Below are 25,367 nucleotides of genomic sequence, written 5' to 3' on the forward strand. Positions count from 1 at the left end.
ACCACTTTCCTGCTCCCTTGGCAGCTGGGGCGTGGGGGTAGGGATGTAGGAGGTGTGTGTTGGGGGAATGGGGGGGGGGAGGGTTGCCTTGTGTTTGGACCCTGGGGCGGGGCTGCTATAGAGGCTCGCCTGGATATTGGTCCCAGATTCATACATAAATATAGCCAGGGTGGATTTTCCCCACTTCCCTCCCCCAAAAGAACCCACCCCAGTGAGGTCATTTCAATGGGAGTGAAGGAGGCGATCAGACAAGGTCGACTTTTCTGGAGGAGACACAGCCTGCGAGTGGAGCGTGGTGCTGAATTTAATCTGCGTTCCCCAGCCTCTGGGAGAGCGGGGGAGAGGCGCTGGAGTACAGCTCCAGCCCGGGGACAGCCGAGGGAGCCTGGGCCGGGCCCGTCAGAAGCCCCACTCCATCCCTGGGCGAGCCGAGCGCTCCGGTAGAGGCTGCGGGAGACGCCGGCGCGTGACCCCGGGGTGGGCTCGGAAGAGGCGGCGGTACCTTGGAGAGCTCCGAGCCTGCCGCCTCGCCAGGCGCGCCGGAGGATTGGCCCAGCTGGCCGCAGCTGCGGCGGGCGGCGACTTGCCGGGCTCCGGGCATCTGCCAACGGGAGGATCCCTGTGTGCGAGGCTGCCTGGTGGGGAGGTGCGGAGGGGGAGGGGGGGTTCTCCTGTCCGGTGGCGGAGGAGAGCCGCCTTTGCCTTGGGGATGCCCGGCCCCCCAGCTGCGGATCTGACGCTGTGCCGCTAAGGAGGGGGAAGAAAAGTTTGGGGGAGCCCGAGGGAGGGAGGCGCCGGAGAGAAGGCGGATGGTTTGTTTTCCGGGCTGAGCTGGAAGGAACGATGACCCAGCGAGGATGTGCACCAGCAGCCACACCATTGGGAGCCTCTTGGTGCTCTCCGTGCTGGAGATAGGACTGGGGGTCTCCAGCGTGGCCGTGGGGGCGGTCAGTTTCAGCCTGGTCCTTGCGGAGCATAAGCCTCAGCTGGGAGACTCTTCTCCGGTATGGAGCGGGGTGTGTGTACGTTAGCCATTTCACTCTCTCTTTAACTCTGTGTGGTGATGATCCGTTTGTGTGAACAAACCCCCTCATGCAACACCCCCCCCCCCCCATGCATGCCGGGCTGGAAGCCTCGCTCTGTGCACTGGTCACGCACATGGGTAGGATTTGCACTTTCGGAGAGGTCCCCCCCCCCTTTTTTTTTCTTTTCTCTTTTTTTGTATGCAAGTAATTGAACTTTCTCTGACCGCCCCCCCGTGTGAACTCCCTGGACGCTTGTGTGATTCCAGTGTTCGGAAGGTTGGGCCATAGCTTGCAAACCTGAAACCAACGGGGAGTTTTGCTTGTAAAAGCCAAAAGTCCCTGTCATTGGGCAGGAAGGGCTAAGGGCCCCTTTAGAATAATGGCCAGGGCGTTCCAGAGCTGCTGGGGGACCCAAAAAAAAAATATGAAAGAGTTTTTGGAGCTTTACAACATTTTCTTAGGATCAGGGACAATCTGAGCTTCTAGGAAGCATTTAGCTAGAAAAATAAAAAAATCTGGGCAAGCACAATTACCATCCCCCCGTGTTCCCCCAACCCCTCCGACAGCTTTTTTATTGTAAGCGCCACCTCTCAGAACATATCTGATATATTTTATTTTCAATTTGAGCCGTTTGTCTAGTAAGTGCCCACCTCCAAAAACAGTATGATAACTGATGAAGCCAAGACTTGCAAATAAGGACTATCCAGGGTAAACATAAGTGAGCATGTTTAAACTCTAAAGGGCTATTTGATTATGATTAAACAACTATATTGCTAAAGGGACCGTTTACTTTTTACTTCATAAGAAGCAGGAAAACTCTTGATTACTCACCACTGATGAAGCCTCAGGTAATCTTTACAGGTCTCTTCTACCAAAAGGATTAATGTAATATTATCCTTGGCACTAATAATTATAAATAAATGTATGTACATAGTGCTGTAAATATTCCTGATATTGTACAAACATAGTGAGCCACAGTTCCTGCCTCAGACAGAAACAATCAAAAGACAATACAACACACCTGATAACAGGTAAGAGAGTTACCAACAATAGCGCAGCTAAAGGGGGATTTCTGATTTAAAAAAAAAAATAGAGTGGCCAGGATTGCTCAAAGAGCTGTGGTTAAGGAGAAATTTGAAGACAGAGGGTGAAGTCAATGGGAGTTGTGACATCGATTTATATGGGGGCCAGGATTTCACCTCAAGTAATAAAAAATTACAATTGAAAATCATTTCAAAATAATGTATATTGCCTATATAATTGTCTTCTTTTAAATAGACTGGTTTTGCTTCTTTATAATATGCCTTTCAGCAAATTATTCTGCTGTCTGTAATGGCTAAAGGATTGTATTTATATTGCTTTTAATTGGAATGTAAAAGTAGAAATCTTGGGCCGGATCCTCCCGCTCAGCTGCACCCCTTTAAGGCCCTCTGTAAAGATGGCTTAACCAGCCTACTGAGGATTCCCAGGTCTAGGGGACGTAGCGAGGCATAGGGGAAATGCTGGCGGTGTGGCAGATGAAAAGGGAGTGGCCAGAGTGCCACTCCTCTCTAAAAATCTGTGGCTGATAGAACATCTCTTTGTGATGTTCTATCGTAACTAGACACAAACTAGAGCAACTGTAGTGGGTTTAGCCCTGGCAGCTGACCTGCCTTCTTGCCAGCTTCCGGACTGTGGTGCTCCAAAAGTGGTGTAGAGCTGTCTATCCTCCCCATTGGGTCTCCTACTAAGCATATCTTGGCTGGACCAGAGGTTCAGGCTCTTTGTATGTCACACAAAGTAACTGTGTTCTGATTCAGTGCTCTGGAATCAAGATTTTCCCTTTGTGGGGAAGGTAAAAGGGAGAAGGAGAACTATTACTTTGAACCTCCACAGGGTAAACCACTGGATATAAGCTGGATAATATCATGTTTCCAGCTGTCATGTTACCTGACTGTGCAATGAAAGACCTTTGACCCAGTTCTGTCCTCACTTACATAGATGTAACTCAGTCAAGGCCCAGTGAAGATGTGGTTACCATGGAAACCTTAACTCTAGTGTTTGTGGATTTTAAATCACACACATTATATCTGTATCTGTCTATCATGTTGTGTGAGATTTAAAATCCACAAACACCAGAATTAAGGTTTCCATAGTAACCCTCATTTTTATCAGCTTACAGGAGAAACTGGGCCTCCACTGAGTGACGCCTACATAAGTGGGGTCAGAACTGGATCAAAGGTCTTTCGTGACATTTTCAGGTAATATTATTACAGGAAATGTGATATTTGCACAGGTATAATGTACACATATACATGCAAGCAACTGCATGCAGCTGCAATCAAGATTAAAATGTGTTAGTATTGAAATGACATTATCATTTCAATTATAGAATGTAATAATGTTGAGTCTAAACCATATTAACCCTCTTGTTAAAAAAATAGATTTTCTTGTTTAATAACAGCTGTCTTGTTTATGACCCCGATAGCAAGGTACTTAACCATGTGCCTAACTTAAAGCATGTCAGTAGTCCCACTGAGGTCAATAGGCTAGTCACATACTTACATCTAAGCATGTGTTTAAGTGCTTTGCTCGACTGGGACCAGCGTGCTCTGCACAGTGCAGCATCGAGCCCAAAGGACCTGAATAGCTGGCAATGAAGTAAAAGAAAGATGTGAATGAGCCTGAATTAAGGTACTCATCTATTTAAAATACATGAGAAAACATATTATAAATTTATCATCCCACCCATTTAATTACCCTGTTCTCATAGTTTATGAAATTGACCCCTATTAAGGTAAAGAAAATTAGTAGAGAAAAAGATCCAAATGAAAACACCTCTGTCTATGACTGATCGTTCAATCTATCTAATTAATAGATGTTTATCTAATTTATTTACTACACATACAATATATAATGTATCTGTGCTCCTTGTAAAATATTATGGTGGCTGCAAGGTTATCAAAATCCTCTAATACAGTTGACATACTATTGATTTCTGGAGTTTTTTTCTATTTGTTTTGCATGTCTTATCATGATATATTCCACCTGCTATAGTTAGTTTCTCCAAGTGAGTAGAAATCATGTTACATTTCTGATTTCCACCACTTAAAATTGAGTTGTCTGACTTAGCATAGAAACAAATCAACCACTAGCATGAGCATGCTGAACTACTCTCACACAAGTATAATGAACCTGAGAGCATGCATTGCAATGGCTGCTGCACAAAAGAAAAATCAAAACAGTATTGTTTCAGAAAATATTCCTACATAACACAACCAAATGTTAAATGTTGTCAAATGTACTATAGTCAATAAGAAATCTTAAGTTGTGTGTGTGTATATAAAGTATATTTATAACTATAATTCTCAAGTATATATGGGCCTGATTCTAATGTACATTAAGATGGTGTAAAGAGCTTTATTGTAAATCAGACTCAGCCCCAGTTCCAGCACCCATCCCCACCACACATATACACACACACACACACCAGGTCTTTAGTCAAATATGCCATTTATCTTCACTCATGGTGAGACACCTAATGATGCCCTTATGCTACAACACTCAGGAATGATAGTTTTCTCACTCATGAAGACAAATGTCAAAACACCTGTAAGTGTTACACATTCTCAAGAGTGTCAGTCAGTGGCTCTATAGAAACACAGGTAATCTTTCCATGTTTGTGATTATTGCACACCTAAGTCTTCCTTTCCATTAGGAACCTCCAATGTGAACCATTTATAATTTGTGGCACAAGTACTCCTTTTCTTTTTGCGAATACAGACTAACACGGCTGTTACTCTGAAACCTGTCATTTATAATTTGGCTATAAGAATTTGCTCCAATTTGACACCTGGAATACATGATTACAGGGAGTTTTTTATTTCCCAGGTTTTCAAAAAAGCAGTTTAGTCAGTATGGAAATTTCACAGAGTAAGAGATAAGTTTGGACTGTTAATCAATGTTGGTGGTCTGTAATTTTAAAAAATGAAAGTTTGCCAGTTTTAGTTGTCAGTGCTGACTACTTGCCTAGTTTATTTTGGAAAAGAATAGTCAGACTAAAGGGTTATTTCAAAGGAACACTCAAACAGTTCACAGTGTTATTTAACATGTGGACAAAATGCAGATGTGCTGCTACTTTATTTAAGCATGTGCATTACATTTTCATAGATTCATAGTTTCCAAGGCCACAACTGTGATCATCTGATCTAACCTCCTGTAAAACAAAGGCCATAGAACTTCCCCAAAATAATTTCTATAGCACATTTTTTAAAAAATAAATCCAATTTTGATTTAAAAATTGCCTGTGATGGAGGATCTACCATAACCCTAGGTAAATTGTTCCAGAGGTTAATTATGCTCATTGTTAAAAATGTATACCTTATTTCTAGTCTGAATTTGTCTAGCTTACCCTTCCAGCCATTCAACCTTGTTATACATTTGTCTGCTAGTTTGAAGAGCCCATTATCAAATATTTGTTCCCTATGCAGGTATTCATAAACTGTGATCAAGTCACTCCTTAACTTTTTCTCTGTTAAGTGAAGTAGATTGAACTCCCTAAGTCTGTGTGTTTTCTCATTCTTTCATCATTCTTATGGCTCTTCTTTGAACCCTTTCCAATCCTTCTTGAGAACCTTCAATATCCTTCTTGACTTGTGGACACAAAACTGCACACATTATTCCAGCAGCAGTTGTACCAGGGCCAAACACAGAGGTAAAATAACCTCTCTACTCCTACTCGAGAATCCCCTTTCTCACACTAGCCTTGCTGGCCATAGCATCACAGTGGAAGCTCATGTTCAGCTGATTATCCATCACAACCCCCAAATCTTGTTCAGAGTCACTGATTTCCAGAACAGAGTCCCCCATCCTGTAAGTATTGCCAACATACTTTGTTCCTATATGTATATTTACATTTAGCCATATAAAAATGCATATTGTTCCTTGTGCCCAGCTTACCAAGAGATCCAGATCAATCTGTATCAGTGATCTGATCACGTCATTATTTTTGACACTCTCAATTTTTGTGTCATCTGCAAACTCTATCAATGATAACTTTATGTTTTCTTCCAGTTCATTGATAAAAATGTTAAATAGCATAGGGCCAAGAACTGGTCCCTGCAGTACTCTACTAAAAATACAGCCACTTGATGATGATTCCCCGTTCACAGTTACATTTTGAGACCTATCAGTTAGCCAGTTTTTAATCCATTTAATGTGTGCCATGTTAATTTTATATTGTTGAAGTTTTTAAATCAAAATGTTCTGTGGGATCAAGTTAAATGCTTTACAGACGTCTAAGTATATGACATCAATGCTATTACCTTTATGAACCAAATTTTTAATCTCATCAGAAAAAGATACCAAATTAGTTTGATAAGATCTAATTTTCCATAAACCTATATTGACTAACATTGATTAATAAACCCTCCTTTAATTCTTTATTAATAGAGTGGCTGATACAGGATTCTATCTTCTTGCCTGGGATTGATGACAGACTGACAAGCCTATAATTATGCAAGTCATCCCATTTACTCTTTTTAATATTTGTACAACATTAGCTTTCTTCCAGTCTTCTGGAACTTCCCCAATGTTCCTAGACTTATTGAAAATCAATATTTTCATCAGACTAACCATGTTTTTGGCCTGCTCCTGTTGAAAAGAATGAGCTCAATGTAAGCAGAATCAAATCCTTAAGCTGAACACCGAATTCTGAAGGGCAGATGCTCAGCTGGGGTAAATTTTTAATGAAGCCATTGGCTTCGATGCAGCAATGACAGTTTACACCAGCTGAGGATCTGCCCCTGAAGATTTAACAGGTTTCCTTTTACGTTCAAACCCTCCAGCAAGATTTTCCAGTAGACCATTCTCCTAATCTTCATACTCCAATGGAACTTCAGTATCTATCTAAAGTTCAGCACATATTTAAGAACATTGCTGAATAGGGATGGACTTAAACACATTCTTAAATTCTTTGCAGATCTGAGGCCTTAGTTGATAAGCTAGAAATAATCTTCTGATTCTGTTTTTTTTTTAAAGGAAAGAAAAATGTACACAAGAACACTTACATACTCTGAATGAAACAGCTGATGTGAAACAATAATAATCATGGTATACAGTGAAATTTATTCTGTCATTCAGTATTAAGGCCTGATTCAAACCCTGTTGAAGTCAATGAGAATATTTTTATTGTCTTCAATGAGTTTTAGATCTCGGCATTTATGCCCCTGGCAAGCTGGGTGTTTATTCATGACTGTGTTGGAATTTGAATCACCAGAATAGGTTCTTTATTTTTTTTTTTTTAATTTTCTGATAGGGGGAGATTTTTAAAGACACAAATGGTAATTAGGCACCTAAGTCCCACTGAAAGTTAATGGGAATTAAATGCCTAACTACCAACTGTGTCTTTGAAAATCTCCCCATTGTATTCAATATGCTTTGCTGAGATCTTCTGAGAACATCTTTTCTTTTCTATAGGTTTGAGTTGGAGGGCAGGGTTGGTTGTTTATAATCTCCTGTTTTCTTATGGCTGACCTTTTTTCTGTTTGATCTGCCTACCTGCTGGATTCTCTCTCTCTCTCTTCCTGTTTTTCCTCTGAGTTGATTTCCTTATCTGCTTGTGTGGATTTTGTGCTCTTCATGATCCACACTCTGAATGTTTTACCATTGCATTGCAATGTTACTCAAAATAGGAGCCCCTAGTGATTTCAGACCCTTTCTCTGGTCAGTGCACCCATCTGGAATTTCAGCTTCTTTCTCTCTTTTCTTCAGTTAAAAAGTCAAGACAGTTAAATATCAGGATTTTCTTTCTTTCATGTTAGTGAGTTCAGTTTTCTGGCTTTGCACATGACTGTCTACTTCAGACTGCCTGAGCTGATCAGGAAGTTTACAAAGCGAAAGTCTCTGCTGCTTCGCTCTTTGGAGGCAGTATATAATAACAAAAGCTCTTTTTCCTTTGTGTTTTCTAAAACCAGACTTGTATTTGTATTTATGGTTTTCATTTTCAGATACCTTCAAGTATGAGAATAACTAAATTGGGAGTATAGGCCTAAATAAAGCATATTTTTGTGCTGCTTACTTTAGCCTTTAGTTGTGGGGTAATCCTAAAAAATGTTGGTTTTTCTGTGCAGAATCTAGCAGGGATATGCAGAACTAAAGTGGGGGTGGCTGGGAAGAGTGCTGTGGGGCTGGGGAGAGGCTAAAGCAGGCAGCCACATACCTCTCAGTGCCTCTTGGCAAGGGGAGGCTATGGAAGCAAACTATATTTCAAAAGCTATGGAAGCAAACTACAGGATGGGGTAAGAAACTTTGACTATTATCGGCATGCTCAAAGGCTGTGGGATTTTGCAAAGGCATTGCAGGTGGGCGCGGGTCCCCTGGGACCCCTACAAAAATGGGGGCTGCTGGCCAGGGGCAGTGTTAGACACATGCAAGCCAGACAATTGCATCAGCTCTGAGGCAGCCAGGGTGACTGACTCAGTTACTTGTGAGAGTGGGACCCCAGAATCAAGCCAGGGGAGAGGGCAGATGGCAATGGCAGAGGAATAGCTGGTGCAGCTGCTCAGGGGCTCATGCACTTCGGGGGTCCCTGCAGACTCAGGGCTGCTCGACTGCACTATATATGCGGCACAGGCTGCTGCCATTGTCTGCAGCCTGCTGGAACCTCTAGGTAGAGCAGTGCTCTGCCCCCCACTGCCCACATTTGAATTTGCCCAGGGAGGGAGCCTCCAAAATGGTGGCTCTGCCATGAATTCTGATTAGAGGGATTGCCAATGGCAGAGCTTCCATTTTGGTTGAGGCCCCTCCTCCTCTCCTTTTGCCTGGGCAAATTCAAATGCGGGCAGCAGGAACCAGTGTGCTGCACTTTCTAGATGCTCTGACTCTAGTTCTGGTGGCAGCAGCCGTGGTGGTTCGCAGCTTTGGCTCCCTCAGCAGCAGTTGTGGCTTTGGTGGGAGCAGTGGCAATCGTTCTGCTGGTAGGAGCACTGGTGCAGGACCCAGGCCAGAGGGAGCAGAAGGCACAGCATGGACCTGGGCAGATGGGGCAACAGGGGAACAGAGCAGGGATGCAGAAGCAGGGACGAGTGGGGGGGGGATGAGGGAAGTTAGAGTTTATTTGAATGTGGGACATGTGATGACATGTGCAGGCCCACAATAAAAACCTGGTCTAGGACCCATCTTTTTGTTCCTCTGCCACTGGCATGTGGGAGAAAGAGATGGGGGGCCTGGACCAGGTGGCGCCCAGTAAGCATTTGCTGACCTTGCTGACTGTTAAATCTGCCACTAATGCTGATTGAAGGTCCCTCCCTCAATGCCTGGCTACTCAGGTTGTTTTTTCAAGGCTGGTTCCTTTGACTTATCCCCATGAAAGATTTTATACTTTTCCTCAGACTGAGATGTGTACATCTGGGCACTGAGTCATTTCATTTTTGTAAGGAGCTTAGGTATTATGGGGAAAGGCAATATATAAAACACTTTAGATTAAAAAAGGAGGTAGGTAGATAGGAGGCCTATACTATCATTGCACCAGTGCCCCTTTATGCATATTTCAACTTTAGAAACGCAAGTTCAATTGTTTGATATTGCCTTTGCCTCCGGGAGGATAAATTCTCTGTCCATGAGTATGTATTGTTGTACAGCTCCAGCCAATGACCTTACTGTGTTTCCACTGTAGGGGGCAATGCATTCTCTGCAAGTTGCAGTCTATGCTCTACAGGGCTCAGTCAGTACCAGCACAGAGGGGTTAGTGGTGACGACACAATCCTCAGGCTAACCCCCATTCCCTCATGGGGCAAAGAAGTGTTTGAATCCTTTGTAGTGAATCAGAGAGGACAGCAAGGGGAAATGGTATGAAGTAGTTGAACGGCAAGTGCTGCATGGCTGCATCCGTCCTCTTATGGCTTATTGTCACCGCTAGGAAATGTAATTATATCTAAACAGGACTTTTAACAATGGAGTGATCAAAATGACAAGATGCTGACCTTGCTGATAAGTGTAAACAAGGATGAGTCATGCTCAGCATCAGTCAGCTAGTTGTGGGAAACCCTGCACCCAGCAGCCCCATAGTTAAACATCCAGTTTAAACAAGATTAAATGTCTTAGTGAAGATGAAGTCTTAGAGGCCAGCAATGGATGGACACAGTGTAGCAAGACAGAAAATGTTGCATTCCAGCTGGCAGTATTGTGAAACCTAAGAGTTCAAATGACAGATCAAAACAAACCCATTAGATTTATTTCCAATCTGAACTGCACACAAGCCCTGCTTTCAGTACACATGGCCCCATGCCTCCCACGTACAGTACACCACTATTGTCAGTAATTTTGAGTCCTCAAAAAAACCCAGAAAATATATGGGAATACACCATAATTCCACGGTGGGGCACTGTCCAATTGTGTGTGCCTGGTTTGCCAGTAAGACAGCACTGGACAGAGTCAACTACATAATTTCCCATGACGTCCCATTCTCTCCAAAGCTTTCTGGGGTTTTCTGAGCTGGGTGAGGCAACGGAGTTCTATAGGCTAGAGTAGCAGTTCCCTGAGTAAGGTCCCTAAATCCCTCTACTCCCGTTGTGCAGCAGATTTGCACCAGTTCCATTGGGTCAGGATACGCCACATCAGACAAAAGAGGGATGGACTTAGTCATACATTTTCATAGGATTTTAAGTTGCCTGAAACATTGGACCAAATTCATCCTGGGTATAACTGACTTTCATAAATAATCATTATTCTATTTATTGGGCAATCCCTTCCTCTGAAAATGTACTGAGCGTGATGCACAACAATCCAAAAATACAATAATAATAATAATACTGTACACTCAGCAAGTGTTTTTCATCCCAGCATCAAAATATGCTTCATGAACCTTAGCAAATGCAGCCTCACAGCATGCTTGTGATATAGTCAGTAGACATGGCGTGACCTGTCAAAGGTCACACCAGAAGTCTGTGGCAGTACCTTAATCACTGCAGAGCTGACACCAACAACTCCTGTGTCCTGGCCCAGTGCCTTAATCACAAAACACTCTTTGCTCCATTTATGTTGATAAAACTCCCTTGATATGGTAAAAGACACTAGAGCTTAGGGCAGCTTAGCACTGTTTAATATCTTTTTAGAGAACATCACAAGGGCTAAGGTAGACCTGCAGTGGTGGCTCATTTCTTAGTCATTGGACTGTCACTGAAAATTTACATTAATCCTTTGGTTCAAGATGAACTGATGCTACCATCACATGGTGGTTTGAGAAATAGCTTGCTATGTCTAGGAAGGACAGTAAATCAATAGCAGATCTTTCCAATTAATGGATTCCAGTCCACATGAGCAAAGTGAATCTGTAAGTCTTCTGTTACTCTCTTGGCAGAATGTAAGGCTGATATTACATGTTCAGGAAGCAAAGATGTTGCTACATTTTGCACTAGCTGCAAGCAACGGAATGGCTTTTGATTGTAGCCTGAAGTAAAGGGAATGAGGGGCAATCAGCAGGTTATCTCAAGTGCTTATATACGAATGCACAAAGCCTTGGAAACAAGCAGGGAGATCTGGAGGTCCTGGTGATGTCAAGGAATTATGACGTGCTTGGAATAACAAAGACTTGGTGGGATAACTCACACGACTGGAGTACTGTCATGGATGGTTATAAACTGTTCAGGAAGGACAGGCAGGGCAGAAAAGGTGGGGGAGTAGCACTGTATGTAAGGGAGCAGTATGACTGCTCAGAGCTCCGGTACGAAACTGCAGAAAAACCTGAGTGTCTCTGGATTAAGTTTAGAAGTGTGAGCAACAAGAGTGATGTAGTGGTGGGAGTCTGCTATAGACCACCGGACCAGGGGGATGAGGTGGATGATGCTTTCTTCCGGCAGCTCGCAGAAGCTACTAGATCGCATGCCCTGGTTCTCATGGGTGACTTTAATTTTCCTGATATCTGCTGGGAGAGCAATACAGCGGTGCATAGGCAATCCAGGAAGTTTTTGGAAAGCGTAGGGGACAATTTCCTGGTGCAAGTGCTAGAGGAGCCAACTAAGGGGGGAGCTTTTCTTGACCTGCTGCTCACAAACCGGGAAGAATTGGTGGGGGAAGCAAAAGTGGATGGGAATCTGGGAGGCAGTGACCATGAGTTGGTTGAGTTCAGGATCCTGACACAGGGAAGAAAGGTAAGCAGCAGGATACGGACCCTGGACTTCAGGAAAGCAGACTTCGACTCCCTCAGGGAACGGATGGGTAGGATCCCCTGGGGGACTAACATGAAGGGGAAAGGAGTCCAGGAGAGCTGGCTATATTTCAAGGAATCCCTGTTGAGGTTACAGGGACAAACCATCCCGATGTGTCGAAAGAATAGTAAATATGGCAGGCGACCAGCTTGGCTTAACGGTGAAATCCTAGTGGATCTTAAACATAAAAAAGAAGCTTACAAGAAGTGGAAGGTTGGACATATGACCAGGGAAGAGTATAAAAATATTGCTCGGGCATGTAGGAATGAAATCAGGAGGGCCAAATCGCACCTGGAGCTGCAGCTAGCTAGAGATGTCAAGAGTAACAAGAAGGGTTTCTTCAGGTATGTTGGCAACAAGAAGAAAGCCAAGGAAAGTGTGGGCCCCTTAATGAATGAGGGAGGCAACCTAGTGACAGAGGATGTGGAAAAAGCTAATGTACTCAATGCTTTTTTTTCCTCTGTCTTCACTAACAAGGTCAGCTCCCAGACTGCTGCGCTGGGCATCACAACATGGGGAATAGATGGCCAGCCCTCTGTGGAGAAAGAGGTGGTTAGGGACTATTTAGAAAAGCTGGACGTGCACAAGTCCATGGGGCTGGACGAGTTGCATCCGAGAGTGCTAAAGGAATTGGCGGCTTTGATTGCAGAGCCATTGGCCATTATCTTTCAAAACTCGTGGCGAACGGGGGAAGTTCCAGATGACTGGAAAAAGGCTAATGTAGTGCCCATCTTTAAAAAAGGGAAGAAGGAGGATCCTGGGAACTACAGGCCAGTCAGCCTCACCTCAGTCCCTGGAAAATCATGGAGCAGGTCCTCAAAGAATCAATCCTGAAGCACTTACATGAGAGGAAAGTGATCAGGAACAGTCAGCATGGATTCACCAAGGGAAGGTCATGCCTGACTAATCTAATCGCCTTCTATGATGAGATTACTGGTTCTGTGGATGAAGGGAAAGCAGTGGATGGACTGTTTCTTGACTTTAGCAAAGCTTTTGACACGGTCTCCCACAGTATTCTTGTCAGCAAGTTAAAGAAGTATGGGCTGGATGAATGCACTATAGGGTGGGTAGAAAGTTGGCTAGATTGTTGGGCTCAACGGGTAGTGATCAATGGCTCCATGTCTAGTTGGCAGCCGGTATCAAGTGGAGTGCCCAGGGGTCGGTCCTGGGGCCGGTTTTGTTCAATATCTTCATAAATGATCTGGAGGATGGTGTGGATTGCACCCTCAGCAAGTTTGCGGATGATACTAAACTGGGAGGAGTGGTAGATATGCTGGAGGGCAGGGATAGGATACAGAGGGACCTAGACAAATTGGAGGATTGGGCCAAAAGAAATCTGATGAGGTTCAATAAGGATAAGTGCAGGGTCCTGCACTTAGGATGGAAGAACCCAATGCACAGCTACAGACTAGGGACCGAATGGCTAGGCAGCAGTTCTGCAGAAAAGTACCTAAGGGTTACAGTGGACAAGAAGCTGGATATGAGTCAGCAGTGTGCCCTTGTTGCCAAGAAGGCCAATGGCATTTTGGGATGTATAAGGAGGGGCATAGCGAGCAGATCTAGGGATGTGATCGTCCCCCTCTATTCGACATTGGTGAGGCCTCATCTGGAGTACTGTGTCCAGTTTTGGGCCCCACACTACAAGAAGGATGTGGATAAATTGGAGAGAGTCCAGCGAAGGGCAACAAAAATGATTAGGGGTCTGGAACACATGACTTATGAGGAGAGGCTGAGGGAGCTGGGATTGTTTAGTCTGCAGAAGAGAAGAATGAGGGAGGATTTGATAGCTGCTTTCAACTACCTGAGAGGTGGTTCCAGAGAGGATAGTTCTAGACTATTCGCAGAGGTAGAAGAGGACAGGACAAGGAGTAATGGTCTCAAGTTGCAGTGGGGGAGGTTTAGGTTGGATATTAGGAAAAACTTTTTCACTAGGAGGGTGGTGAAACACTGCAATGCGTTACCTAGGGAGGTGGTAGAATCTCCTTCCTTAGAAGTTTTTAAGGTCAGGCTTGACAAAGCACTGGCTAGGATGATTTAATTGGGGATTGGTCCTGCTTTGAGCAGGGGGTTGGACTAGATGACCTCCTGAGGTCCCTTCCAACCCTGATATTCTATGATTCTATGAATTGTAATAGTCAAGTCATGATGGGTGGGATTTTCAAAAGTGCTCGGTATTGGCTTAAATCTGCTCCCTTTGAAGTCAATGGTAAAACTCTCATTGACTTCAGTGGGACCGGAATTAGGCCAATGTTGCAAAAGTTTTGAAAGCCCATCCAATCTGATCTATACCGTGAAATACACTGCTTGAAAATAGAGGGAGTTTTGCTTTTTACGTAGTTAAAATCTACTAGTTATATGTTGAAAATAATATTGATTATATTTTCCGGATCCTTTTTATAAGCTTGCTATAACCCATAAATGCTCTTTCTCTATGCATTATTTTCCTTTTACTCCTGTCGAGTCACCATTAGAAGGAAACAACATTATTTAGTCTGCTTACATTATTTAGTCATCAAGACTAGATGAGATTTATTACAATATCTTGAACAAAGAATTGTTTATATTTTCTGTGTGGATGCTGAGAATCACAAAACACTATATGTGAAAACTATGCTGTCAAGCAATTAAAAAAATTCATCATGATTAATCACATGATTAAAAAAATTAAGCATGATTAATCCCACTGTTAAAGAATAATAGAATACCATTTATTTAAATATTTTTGGGTGTTTTCTACATTTTCAAATATATTGATTTCAGTTACCACATAGAATACAAAGTGTGCAGTGCTAACTATATATTATTATTTTTATTACAAATATTTTCACTATAAAAATAAAATAATAGTATTTTTCAATTCGCCTAATACAAATAATGTAATCCAATCTCTTTATCATGAAAGTGCAATTTATAAATGTAGAATTATATAAAAAAACCCTGCATTCAAAAATAAAACAATATAAAACTTTAAAGCCTACAAGTCCAATCAGTCCTATTTCTTGTTCAGCCAATCGCTCAGACAAACAAGTTTGTTTACGTTTGCAGGAGATAATGTTGCCCGCTTCTTGTTTACAATGTCACCTGAAAGAGACAGTAGATGTCTGCATAGCACTGCTGTAGCCGGCGTTGCAAAATATTTACGTGCCAGGTACGCTAAAGATTCATATGTCCCTTCATGCTTCAACCACCCTTCCAGAGGACATGCATCCATGCCAGTGACGGGTTCTGCTCATATTCATTTTCTTCATCTGAGTCAGATGCCACCAGCAGAAGGCTGATTTTCTTTTTTGGTGGTTCAGTTATGTAGTTTCCGCATCGGAGTGTTGCTCTTTTAAGACTTCTGAAAGCATGCTCCACACCTCATCCCTCTTAGATTTTGGAAGGCACTTCAGATTCTTAAACTATGGGTTGAATGCTGTAGCTATCTTTAGAAATCTCACATTGGTACCTTTTTTGCGTTTTGTCAAATCTGCAATGAAAGTGTTCTTAAAATGAACAACATGTGCTGGGTCATCATCCGAGACTGCTGAAACATGAAATATATGGCAGAATGCGGGGTAAAACGGAGCAGGAGACATACAATTCTCCCCCAAGGAGTTTAGTCACAAATTTAATTAACACTTTTTTTTTTAATAAGCATCATCAGCATGAAAAGCATGTCTTCTGGAATGGTGGCCAAAGCATGAGGGGGCATATGAATGTTTAGTATATCTGGCACGTAAATACTGTGCAATGCCTGCTACAAAAGTGCCATGCAAATGCCTGTTCTCACTTTCAGGTGACATTGTAAATAAGAAGCAGACAGCATTATCTCCTGTAAATGTAAACAAACTTGTTTGCCTTAGCAATTGGCTAGTAGGACCGAGTGGACTTGTAGGCTCTAAAGTTTTACATTGTTTTGTTTTTTGAGTGCAGTTATGTAACAAAAAAAAATCTACATTTGTAAGTTGCATTTTCATGATAAAGAGATTGCACTACGGTACTTGTATGAGGTGAATTGAAAAATACTATTTCTTTTGTTTAGCATTTTTACAGTGCAAGTATTTGTAATAAAAATAATAATATATAGTTAGCACTGTACACTTTGTATTCTGTATGGTAATTGAAATCAATATATTTGAAAATGTAGAAAAATATCCAAAAATATTTAATAAATTTCACTTAGTATTCTATTGTTTAACAATGTGATTAAAAGTGTGATTAATCATGAATAATTTTTTTAGCATGATTAATTTTTTTGAGTTAATCGTGTGAGTTAACTGCGATTAATCGACAGTGAAAATATGAAATACAGTATGCCATAAACTGAAATTAATCTATAATGACAGAATTTTGAGTGAAATTCTAAAATCCCACGTAACATCTGAGTAAAAGAGTTTTATGCACGTATCCTGCTCAAGAGCTAGAAGTCTGAAATGCACCCCAACTTGAGGGGAAGACAGGCCTGGGGGCCATAGTGAATCATCTCACTATCCCTGCAATTGATGCCCCAGCCTATGGGGTTTAGTAACTTCTGCAGTCCCTCCAGCCATTGCATTAATGTAAACATAGATCCAATAGCTTGCTACTTGACCCACTCCACATTTCCCCTTCATGCCAGCATATATGGACTGGCATGAAGCCTATATATCCTGTGCTAAGTATACTAGTGAATAACAAACAAAATCTAGCTATTACTACTGTATGCAACTGATTCAGTGCAAAAATTAAGGATCTTGATTTTTTGTGCTCATCTGTGTGCAAACACCTAATAAAGGGTTGGGGTTTTTTTTGTTCCAACTGTGTATTGCAACCACTCAACAACTGAAATATTTAATATGCCAAAATTATGTGAGGGAATAAGACATATATGATATAGTTTATACAGACTCTAAAAGTTAACATTATTTTTACTGACTGTGTAGGGGGCTAGGTCTGTCTTGTGATGTTTTCATCCCCATTAAGGGCCAAATTAAGGTTTTCCATGGAAAACCCCACCCAAGTGCAAAAGCTGGGTGGAAATGTCCATGGCTTTAAACCTATGTAGTTTCTTCCCAGTCTTTCTGTGATGTAGTAGGGCTAGTCTCACTGAGCACAGAGAAGAAAGAATAGCCCTCTTAGCCCATGGGTGTGAGGAAAGCCAAGGAAATCTCTTAATGATGTTAGGGACTCAAAGAAGGCCCAGTGCCTCTGCACGACTACTTATCCCACCTTACACTTTGGCCCTTGTCAATTTAGCTCCCTCAGGAACTGTACTCCCATTGGTTCCCTGAGCAAGCCTGAGTTAACATGCACATATAGGGGGGCAGGAAAAGCCATTCACAGAAAGCAAAAGGGGCACAGACAGAGCTAAAGTGGATTCATTCAAAAATCATTTATGAGCCCTAAATTTGCGTAAAGAAAAAGAAAAGGCTCCTTTCTATGGTGTGTCAGACAGCTACATGTCTGAAATATGCATGCCAAAACAGGCTATAAACAGTTGTCACTGTATATTCATTGCAGCTATTTCAAATGTTAGGCCAAGATTCTGCAATCTAATTCACACAAGTGAACTTCTGCTCCTGTGCTGAGGCCCACTGACTACAGTGTTACCCACATGGGCTCCCTGAGTGGTTCAATTTGTAGAATGAGGGGATAAGTACTTTATATGTTTTTAAAGTATCAGAATACCTGCTCTATATTGCTGATCACTGACTTGCCAAATTTAATATCTGAGCAATACAAGGGTAAAAGAAGCATCTTACACTGGTAACATTTGTTTTTCATTTTTTGTTTATCCTCATAGTTTAAAAACAGACATTATTTAATTTTTGCTATTTTTATAAGCCATCACCCTCAGACTGACTTCTCATCCTGGTTTCTTCCTGGATAAATGTGTTTACTGCAATGAGTTATAACTTCCTGAAACATAAAGTTTGTAATAAAAACACTGACAATGGTAACAACTGTATAACCTTCTGTTGTGGTTCCCCACTGCAATAACAGAGCAAAGTTTAATCTAGCTCAAGACCTTAGACTATAAAATAATTGGTATTTTTTTCCTTGCAGTTTCTGCTTTGTGGTATATGTGGAATACTGTGTGCCAAAAAAAAATCTGGACTTGTCGTAAGTTTTTGCACTGCATGCATTATGCATAAGTACTTGAAATGTAAACTGCTGTAACTTGAACTCTTCACCATAGAATCATCCTTCATTTCCAAAATGTTGCTGATAAACAAAATTCAATGCAAAGTAAACACAGGCTGGCAAAGAAAAACAATCAGCCCTTTTGTTAACACAGCAAAAGGAGGACATTTTAAAATGGTCTATAAAGTCATGTCAAAAAATGTAGCCCCTGTAGTTATGCCTGTCTCATAGATTCATAGATATTAAGGTCAGAAGGGACCATTATGATCATCTAGTCTGACCTCCTGCACAACGCAGGCCACAGAATCTCACCCACCCACTCCTGCGATAAACCTCTCACCTATGTCTGAGCTATTGAAGTCCTCAAATCATGGTTTAAAGACTTCAAGGAGCAGAGAATCCTCCAGCAAGTGACCCGTGCTCCATGCTACAGAGGAAGGCGAAAAACCTCCAGGACCTCTTCCAATCTGCCCTGGAGGAAAATTCCTTCCTGACCCCAAATATGGCAATCAGCTGAACCCTGAGCATATGGGCAAGACTCATGAGCCAGATACCCAGGAAAGAATTCACTGTAGTAACTCAGATCCCACCCCATCTAACATCCCATCACAGGCCATTGGGCCTATTTACCATGAATATTTAAAGATCAATTATTTGCCAAAATCATGTTATCCCATCATACCATCTCCTCCATAAACTTATCGAGTTTAATCTTGAAGCCAGATAGGTGTTTTGCCCCCACTGCTTCCCTTGGAAGGCTATTCCAAAACTTCACTCCTCTGATGGTTAGAAACTTCGTCTAATTTCAAGTCTAAACTTCCTGATGACCAGTTTATGTCCATTTGTTCTTGTGTCCACATTGGTACTGAGCTTAAATAATTCCTCTCCCTCTCCGGTATTTATCCCTTTGATATATTTATAGAGAGCAATCATATCTCCCCTCAACCTTCTTTTGGTTAGGCTAAACAGGAGCCTGATCCAAGTCCCATTAAGATCAATTGAACGATTCTGAATTACTTCAGTCGGAGTTGGATTGGGGCCTTTCTGACCAGGACCCCATTCCTGCGAAGTAATAATATGTGTGTGCAGGATTGGGCCCCAGGGTTACCGTGCCAAATTGATCCCAGACATTTTAGCTGTTCACTGTTTTTAATTTCAAACTGAGTCATGAATAAACCAGTTCTAAAATAATTGCAGATGTTTTCTGTTTCATATAAGACTCTGAAGTATAATAATCTTTCTGACTGCAGACAGATGGTATAATTGCTACAAAAGCAACTGCAGAAATATTTTATCTGTTAAAAATATGATCCTATTATAAAGCCCAGTGTTAAAGCTTATTTATTGTTTAAGTTTATTTCAGTATTAAAACTGGCTTTAATTTTCTATAGGCCTGACTTTTCTCTTATGTACACAAGAGTGAATTGGAACTAACTCCATGGAGATATGCTCATGTAAATCTAGTATAAGTGAAAGAAGAATCACTCTCTCTAAGGTTACTTTTGAGAGTCAGTGAACTATTCAATTTCCTATAAGAGTGACTGTCACTTTTTTTAAAAACTCTGAGGACTTCTTTATTGTGTGGAGCATCCCAACCATGCCTGATCTTTATAACCCCCATTTCTTTTGTCAAATCTGGTGGGCTCATAGATCAAAAGAAACAATCCTTTACTGGTGGACCATGAACAATAGTTTGAGAACTATGTTCTTGTTAAAATTACCATCCCATTGGCACACAGCAATGATCCACTGAGTACTGGTGGTCCATGGAGCGGTTCCAGGAGCTCCACAAAGTTGCTTCCATCACTGTGGTAAAATATCTTTGTCTTCAAGCAGTGACACTTCCTGCTACTTTTAGCCCAGTTTAGATGTTTCTGGGACCCCTAGAAGAACTTTCTGACCAGCTAAACTTAAAAAGTAGCACTTCACTGCACCCTGTATGGTTGCTTCAGGTTTTTCTTTGTCAGTTTTTTCACTTGTTTAAATTCAACCATGATTACATTTGCAGATTGCACAAAAGCAGCAGGAGGAGCAAACAAGGAGGCCAGGACCAAACTGCAAAAATTGACCTGAAGAGATTAGAACAGGAGGGGTGGGTTGGGGGCACAGACAAGCAGGAGAGATTCAGTAGCAATTCTACTAAAGCATTGCACTCAAGCAGAGGAAATAAATGGCACAGATATGGAGTCTGAGTCTGATCTCACTGTACTTTACTGATTTAACTAAGATCAAAATCAGGCCTTTGAAGTTTAGGCTAGAGTTTTGAATATACAACTGGAAGGAAATTAGGAGGCCTGAATCCTAGTCCAGTTTTTCCATTGATCAGCCATCACCTTGGGGAAGTCACATTACCTTGCTGTGCCTCATCTCTAAAATATGGATAATGCTTACTTCCTAGACGCAATCATTATTGGGGTTAGTAATTAAGGTTTGTAAAGTGTTTTAAATTATGTGTGCTATAGAAGCACTAAATTTTATTATTATAGTCAGGCTAACTTTCAATCTGAGTGAACATGCCTGTGACGGTAATCTCTGAATGTGTCTGTGACATTGCCTCTCTTCTCTCTCCTAACAGATGATCCTTTTTTCAGCCTGTTGCATCTGCGGACTAATTGGAGGAATATTAAATTTTCAGTTCCTTCGTGCTCTGACAAAGAAGTCCTCCACGCTCTATTCTTTGCATCTTACTTCCATGTCTCTTGCATGCATTGGAATTGGAGGTTGCACACTTTCTTCCTGGCTCACTTGCCGGCTAGCCAGCTATGAACAAAGGAGAATGTTCTCTGAAAGGGAGCATTCCCTGCATCATTCCCATGAAATGGCAGAGAAAGTGAGTTGGGCGCCTTTCCTTATTTGGTCTGCTTTTCTTACAAAGCAACTGTATGTGTTAACATATGCAATTATATAGTGTTGTTATAGCTATGTTGGTCTCAGGATAATAGAGAGACAAAATGGGTGAGGTAATTTCTTTTAAGAAGTTGGTCCAATAAAAGGTACTACCTCACCCACCTTGTCTCTCTAACATATGAAATAATTGGCACTAAGTTCATTCAATTTTCAACTACATATGAGGAAGAGCTTCTGGGAAATAAAATGTTACCATTCTGTATAAGCTTTATTCTGTTGCAGTATATGTAGTTATTTTTAGGTGATGCATCTTTGCAGTACATCCATTTCAGTGAAATACATCCATTTTCAACATAATTCCATTGTATAGCTATTCAAAGGCCTCGCTTCTAAATATAGCACCTCATAAATAATTGAAAATCTTAGTTATATGAATTATCATGTATTGTACTGGGGAAAAAAGCACAGAATGCTTTCTGCACCCACATCATTTCATGTTTCCAGGATTTAATCAATTCTTTCCTCTCCCTTCATACTCAGTTTAAAAAGCAGGCTATGTAACCACAAAGGCCACAGTTTTCAAACCTGAATTACTAAAGTTAAGCACCTAGATCCATATTTAGACACTTAAATAAATAATCCTGTTTTCAGAGGTACTGAGCACTTACAGCTTCCACTGGTTAAAAGAATGTTGTTGTTTTTTTAATGTAGGTGCCTAAATAGGGATTTATGTGCTTTAAATTTAAGGTTGAAGATGTTGGCCATGAGGAATATAGAATTCTTAAAGCAATCTCATTAGTGTAAGGATATGCTTCTTGCCCTGGGAGTGAAATATTCATTTTGATACTGGGGCTTCTATAAGGGCAGGGTGCCCTATTCCTTTCATTCCAGAGGTATAGTGTTTATAGAGCAGGGGATCAGGAGTCAGGAACACGGGTACTATGCATGCCTTTACAACTGACTCACTGTGTGACCCTGCCCAAATCTGCTCTGTGCCTGTTCACCTGCCTGCATTATATATACCACCTCCCGCAGAGGTACATTAATTCATATATGTAAAGCTTTGTGAGATTCTTAGATAAAATGTGATGTAACAGTGAAAAATATAATAAGGGAAAATGGCTACTTTTCAGCCTGATCACTATTCACTACTTTCTTAACTGAGATTAGATTCCATGCAGAACTATAGCCTGGACTCACCTAAAAATGTTAAGAAAATATTGCTACATTTTAAAAAATTGCCACAATTATATATTGCTTTAATATGACTAAACTTCATTATTTCTTTAGAATTCTGTATGTAACAGTCAAATGCACCTCCTAAATGTCCCAATTATAATAATAATCTCTAATGCAGTACTTTCTAATATGATAATAAAACATAATTTGACTCGAATAGTATCTTTCATGCACACTCTTTCACAAAATCTTTACAGAGTTAAATAGCGTAGGTACTACATTAAAATAATGTACAGAGAATAAATTAAAGGGGAAGAAAAGATAAATTTCATACAAGACAAAGTCAATGAGGTAGATACAGGAAGACTGTTCAAGGTAGTAAGAGCTGCAAAGAAGAAGGCTCTTGCATCAACAGTGAGAAGAGGACAGAGAGGAGGCCCTATGCAAGATAAGAACAGGGAGAGGAGTAGAGAAAGACCATGCCTGAAGGACAAATCTTTCAAAGTACATTAAGCCCAGGGCATGTCTTTTAAAACAAGGGAAGGCAATTTAAAAATTAATAATAAATTAGGCCCTAATCAAACATATATTTAAAGTGTTTTATATACAATAATATTTTGTATATTATATACTGATACAGTAATATAGACATGTACTATATGTGCATATGTTTGTGCTATATTTATTGTATAATTGTTATATTTATATTAGAGATTGAGGGGTATTGAAATAATCAACCTGCCCAGCTGCCCGGTGGTTCCCCCGACACCAGAGTTACCTCCAAGGTATGCTGAACTCTAGGCAGCTACCATGTTATGTCATGTCACTTCAGAAAGTCCCACCTCTAAGAGGAAGGCATAGTTTCAGCTAATCAATGTTGGCTGATGCTGTGATGTCACTCCCAAAAGTACTGCATTCGGGAAAGGTACTAACAGTCAGTGAAATAATTCTACATGGTGGAGTGCTGTGATTTGGAAGTAAGTCAAGTATTTAAAATATTCACTCTAGTTGTAGACATCCAAACAATCTTGTTTGGATGTACCCACTGTAAGTTCACATCACATCTAATTTATATGCTTCTTCATGCCTTAAATCCAACACCGCTTTTAAACTTAACTATGGTTTTATTGTTTAGAATAGACATGTCAGGAAAATAATGATTGTGAATATTTCATTCTGAAATTATAAGTACATTCAAATAGCAAATGCTGGCAATAAATTAAAGTGATAGAAATGGGAAACAGAGACTTTCACTTCGTGGTCACTAGCTCACACGTAACCCAACTGACAGAGCATTACTATCATCTAGAGCTGTGAGACTCAGACCTCAGTGGTTCAGAAGCCAAATTAGTGATCAACATTACACAAAAGAGCCACAGTAGTGTGAATTCATTGTTTCATTTACTATAGCACCATATATGCATATTTGAACAGTATGACTTGGAACTATTTAGTTTATATTATTTTCACAGCAAAATGACTGCCCATTTTATCAACTTTATTTATTATTTTATCAACTACCATTGGTTAATAGCCTAGTAAAAGCATCCTGATTGGCTCATAACTTAAATTGGGTAATAATCAATTCACACTGTGTTTTAATATCATGTGCTGCAAAGAACACATTAAAGAGCCACTTGCAGCTCTGGCGCCTTAGTCTGAGTGTCACTGATCTAGAGGTTGATTGATGGTTTATGTGAAATGGCTTTGGTGACCTCAGCAGATCAGTATCTACATCACAATAACCACTTCCAGAGCTCGCATTAACTGGCACCCTTTGGGGGCATCTTAGCAGAGAGGCCAAGGTCTCCATGGACATGGAGACTTACCATTTCATTCCTGCTTAGAGTGCCCTCCGGGTATGAGTGGAAGCACAGTGGCAGGACAGTGTGAGGAAGCTTGCACTGCTGCCACTTGTGCTGCATATCTGTTCCGTGGATGAAGAATGCCCGTCTCTAGGGCAGTCAGTCTAGCACCTTTCGTAAGAACTCAACTCACGTGAAAAGAATGTGGTGATTTTTCTTTTTATAATGTGATTTTTTTTAAAAAAAAAGATAAAAGCTTCACTGAATGTTGACATTCAGGGCTTGTTAAATACTTACTAGACCATGAGGTAAATACTTTTTCAAGATCAATAAAATAATTTTAATTTTGATCAGTCCTTTTTTATTCTTGTTACAGGAAATGACAGACAATATGAGCAATGGAGGACCACAGCTGATTTATAATGGAAGAGTGTATGAAAAGATTTAAAAGTTAAAGGGAAAAATATTTTTATGATTTTCTTCAGGACAAACAAATAGACACCAGGAGACTGATATGAAATGGAAACAGTCTTGACTTTTATTGCTAGAATTTCAGAACTGCAGAACAGCACAGTTGCATTTACCTTTAGAAACATACCTGAAATTTCTCTCCCAAGGATTTTGTGGATATACAGTATTTATTCACTCCACCTCTATTCCTTTTTTTCTTTTTGTCTGCATAATGTTCCAGAATTATTATAGCACTCGAGATAGACTTTTCAGACTCTTCTTCTCATGAAGACTTTTTTAAAAAAACCCATTTAAATGGAGAGGGTTTAACCGGAAGATTGTACAGTGGAGAGAGTGCAAATTAGACTTGTAAAAAGCTTGCATTACACATGCAGAGTCCAAATGAGTGAAAGATGAGAGTGCTGAAAACAACACTGATGTCTTTGTTTTGAAAGACAGAATGCTTTAAGAATTCCTTAAATCAAAACCTCAACAATGCCTTGTTGTAAAGAAATTGTAAATATTTCCAATTTGTGAATGAAGTATATTTCGTAATTTGTTCATAATAGATGACAAATAAAATGAAATCTAAAACTGAGAATAATTCATTTTTTCTTGTTAGAAAGATGTTAATCTGGATCATTGTATTTGCATATTTTCACAAAATATCAAAACGTCCTTAATAGGGGGTGGAGCACAAACAAGCTGGAAGACGGTGAGGGTGGAATGGTGGAATGGCTAGGGCAGAACTGCACCTTGGCAAGTCTGCATGC

The 25,367-nt window shown here is 40.9% G+C and overlaps 1 protein-coding gene across 6 annotated transcripts; it reads left to right on the forward strand.

The window, feature by feature from the left end:
- Positions 1–239: 239 nt before the first annotated feature.
- Positions 240–25,124, forward strand: TMEM196 (transmembrane protein 196). Of its 6 annotated transcripts, none has more exons than XM_084621720.1 (5): positions 240–646; positions 18,236–18,292; positions 20,889–21,143; positions 23,051–23,124; positions 24,521–24,598. In XM_084621720.1, exons 3-5 carry the CDS (start codon positions 20,889–20,891, stop codon positions 24,525–24,527), a joined length of 336 nt encoding a protein of 111 aa, XP_084477846.1. In that variant the 5' UTR covers positions 240–646; positions 18,236–18,292; the 3' UTR covers positions 24,528–24,598. The 6 variants fall into 6 exon arrangements, with proteins under 6 accessions (XP_084477846.1, XP_084477841.1, XP_084477842.1 ...); XM_084621715.1 differs by lacking the exon at positions 240–646 and adding an exon at positions 666–1,022; XM_084621716.1 differs by lacking the exon at positions 240–646 and adding an exon at positions 666–1,016.
- The last annotated feature ends 243 nt before the right edge of the window (positions 25,125–25,367 follow it).

The sequence above is a fragment of the Lepidochelys olivacea genome (genome assembly GCF_965140295.1).
Source record: "Lepidochelys olivacea isolate rLepOli2 genome assembly, chromosome: 2".
In the NCBI taxonomy this organism is placed as follows: domain Eukaryota; kingdom Metazoa; phylum Chordata; order Testudines; family Cheloniidae; genus Lepidochelys; species Lepidochelys olivacea.